Below are 2502 nucleotides of genomic sequence, written 5' to 3'. Positions count from 1 at the left end.
ATGTACTTTCTCTCAGAAATGAACATTCATGTTCATTTACCAATAATCTAGTTTCTCCCAGTTAGCCCCTCTGTCTAGAAACTCAGCTTTTTGTTCAAATTTGCTCATTAAGTCTGATTATTGTTATTATTAAGCAATTGTTTTTATAGTTTCATGTTGATAACTACTCTATACAGTTTTCATTATAGTGGCTCACAGATATGCCTAAGAGTATTAGAAAAACATCACAGCTTTTGGAAAATCTTTTAAATATTTCTTTACGTAGAATTATATTTGTTCTTCCTCAAAAAGGTAGGTAATCAAAAAAATAAAATAAAATAAAAGGTAGGTAATCTCAATAAAATAGGGAATTTGTACAAATATTAGTAATTGTGTTAGATTAATAAGATTATAGGTGAAATCTTCATCTTTATTTAGTTTATTGAACTCCCTATGCTACTCTATTTCATACATGTCAAAACTGTTTTGTTCAGGTGGCGACATGTCTAAGAATGTGAGCCAGTCACAGATGGCAAAATTGAATCAACAGATGGCCAAAATGATGGATCCAAGAGTTCTTCATCACATGGGTAAATATAATGTTGTCGCCTGTTGCTAATGCACCATTTAATTGATAAAGATTGAGTTCTAGTGGTAAGCCTTCTGTTGAATATTATGAAAATCTGTTCCAAAGATACATAATTTGAGGGAAATGACTACCTGATCCTAAGATGAATAGTTAATAGCACTAGATTAGCTGAAACTTTTTTACTCTATTGTAACCAGAGTGATTTTTGAGCATGCTGTTTAATCATATTAATGCTTGTCCTAGTTAGTGACCTTTTGCCATATTTTGATACTGGATATGTTCAATTACTTTGACATTACATAGGGAATTTGAGCCCCAATTCCACTTTTATTGGTGTAACTTTGAGAAGTTGCTTAAACTTTCTGAGTGTCACTTTCCTTTCTCTCTCTTTTTTTTTTCATCACTTTCTCCTTTTGTGAAGTCACAAGTAACATCTCACCAGGAAATCATGACAGTGAAATGAGCTAATATACATGAAATCATACTATGCCAATTATATAGCAGATGTTTAATAAGGAATAACTTTTTATGTGTCTTAGTTTTGTTTACAAGAAGACTCTTGTTCTTGTCCAAACAAGTTTTTTTATTTAGATGTATTGACTGACAGGTGGTATTGTAAGATGTTTTCATATTTTTTCTTATTCCTCCAAGTAACTTAATGCAGTAGAGTATTCATTTTCTTTTATACATGAGGAAACTGACAACACAGATTTTTAGGCTGGGCATAGTGGCACATACCTGTAATCCCAGTACTTGGGAAGCTGAGGCAGGAGCATGACTGCGAATTCAAGGGCAGCCTGAACTACATAGTGAGACGCTGTCTCAAAAACAAACAAAAAACACCACAAGTGTTTAGTCGTTCTTTAGGGCTAATGACTAACTTGCAATCAGAACACAGTGTTTTTTAGAAGTTAAATACAGGGTAGGCAAAAGTAACAAATCTTTCAAGTTCTGCTCAATAATTGCATGTCTGTTTTTCACTCTAGGTGGTATGGCAGGACTTCAATCAATGATGAGGCAGTTTCAACAGGGTGCTGCTGGCAACATGAAAGGCATGATGGGATTCAACAACATGTAAAGACGATGCCTTAATATAAACTGTCTTTGGTGATTACATTATTTGCTGAGACCTCAGAGAGTTTTCTTCCTTTTTGCAAATGGGGAAAAAAGTATTTTTCTTGCCTGTCTTGTCCTTTTTTCCCTCCTTTTCTTTTTCTTCCCTCTTTTGATAAAAGGAAGGAAAATATGAGTTTTGTGGAAATCATTCTACTTTTGGTTTTAATTATCCTCTGTTCTCACCATTGAAATACGTCTTGAATTAAACAATTCATGATGTAAAATTTTAGTACTTAAATGTATTTTTAATTGTCTTAAAGGCCAAACATTATATTTGTAAATGGTCCTGGTCAGTATGTTACGTGATGTCTCTCTCTTTTGGGGTAGGGCAACTGGGAATCAAACTCAGTATCTCACACTTGCCAGGCAGGTGCTGTGCCACTGAGCTAAATCCCTGGCCCACATGATGTCCCTATAAAAATGCTGTAAAATAAAATTCAAAGTGGTTATAAATTAAGGGGTTGCTAAATTTCTTTATATTTTAAAATAATCAGCGCATCACACAAAGGAAAGATAAAAAGAGCCAATAGATGTGTCATGTAATGATACCTGGAAGCTGGGTGTGGTGACCAAGTCTATAACTCCAACACTGGGAGGGTGAGGCAAGAAGATCAAAAGTTCAAGCTGAGGCTGAGCAATTATGACAAAGAAATAAAGAGAAGCGGGGTGAGATGGAGAGAGAAAGAGAAAAAGAACAGAGAATGAATGAATGAATTGGAGATACAGCTTTGTGCAAAGCCCTTAGGTTTAGTCCCCAACACTGCAAAGACAAACAATATACCTGGAAATACATTTTTAATGGAAAATATGTTAGAGGA

The 2502-nt window shown here is 34.5% G+C and overlaps 1 protein-coding gene across 2 annotated transcripts in view; it reads left to right on the top strand.

Annotated features, from left to right (window-relative positions):
• The window catches only part of Srp54 (signal recognition particle 54), a 65568-nt gene extending 63458 nt beyond the window's left edge, over positions 1-2110 (top strand). For both annotated transcript variants that reach the window (XM_004637091.2, XM_023721840.1), the window contains exons 15-16: positions 474-569; positions 1555-2110. In XM_004637091.2, the coding sequence (XP_004637148.1) occupies positions 474-569; positions 1555-1646 (188 nt within the window). In that variant the 3' untranslated portion in view covers positions 1647-2110. The remainder of the gene's footprint in view (positions 1-473; positions 570-1554) is intronic.
• Positions 2111-2502: the final 392 nt, after the last annotated feature.

The sequence above is a fragment of the Octodon degus genome, unplaced genomic scaffold, assembly GCF_000260255.1.
Source record: "Octodon degus isolate 3935 unplaced genomic scaffold, OctDeg1.0 scaffold00086, whole genome shotgun sequence".
NCBI lineage: Eukaryota > Metazoa > Chordata > Mammalia > Rodentia > Octodontidae > Octodon > Octodon degus.
The sequence above is the reverse complement of the archived record's forward strand: the minus strand, read 5'-3'. Positions and strand labels throughout refer to the sequence as shown.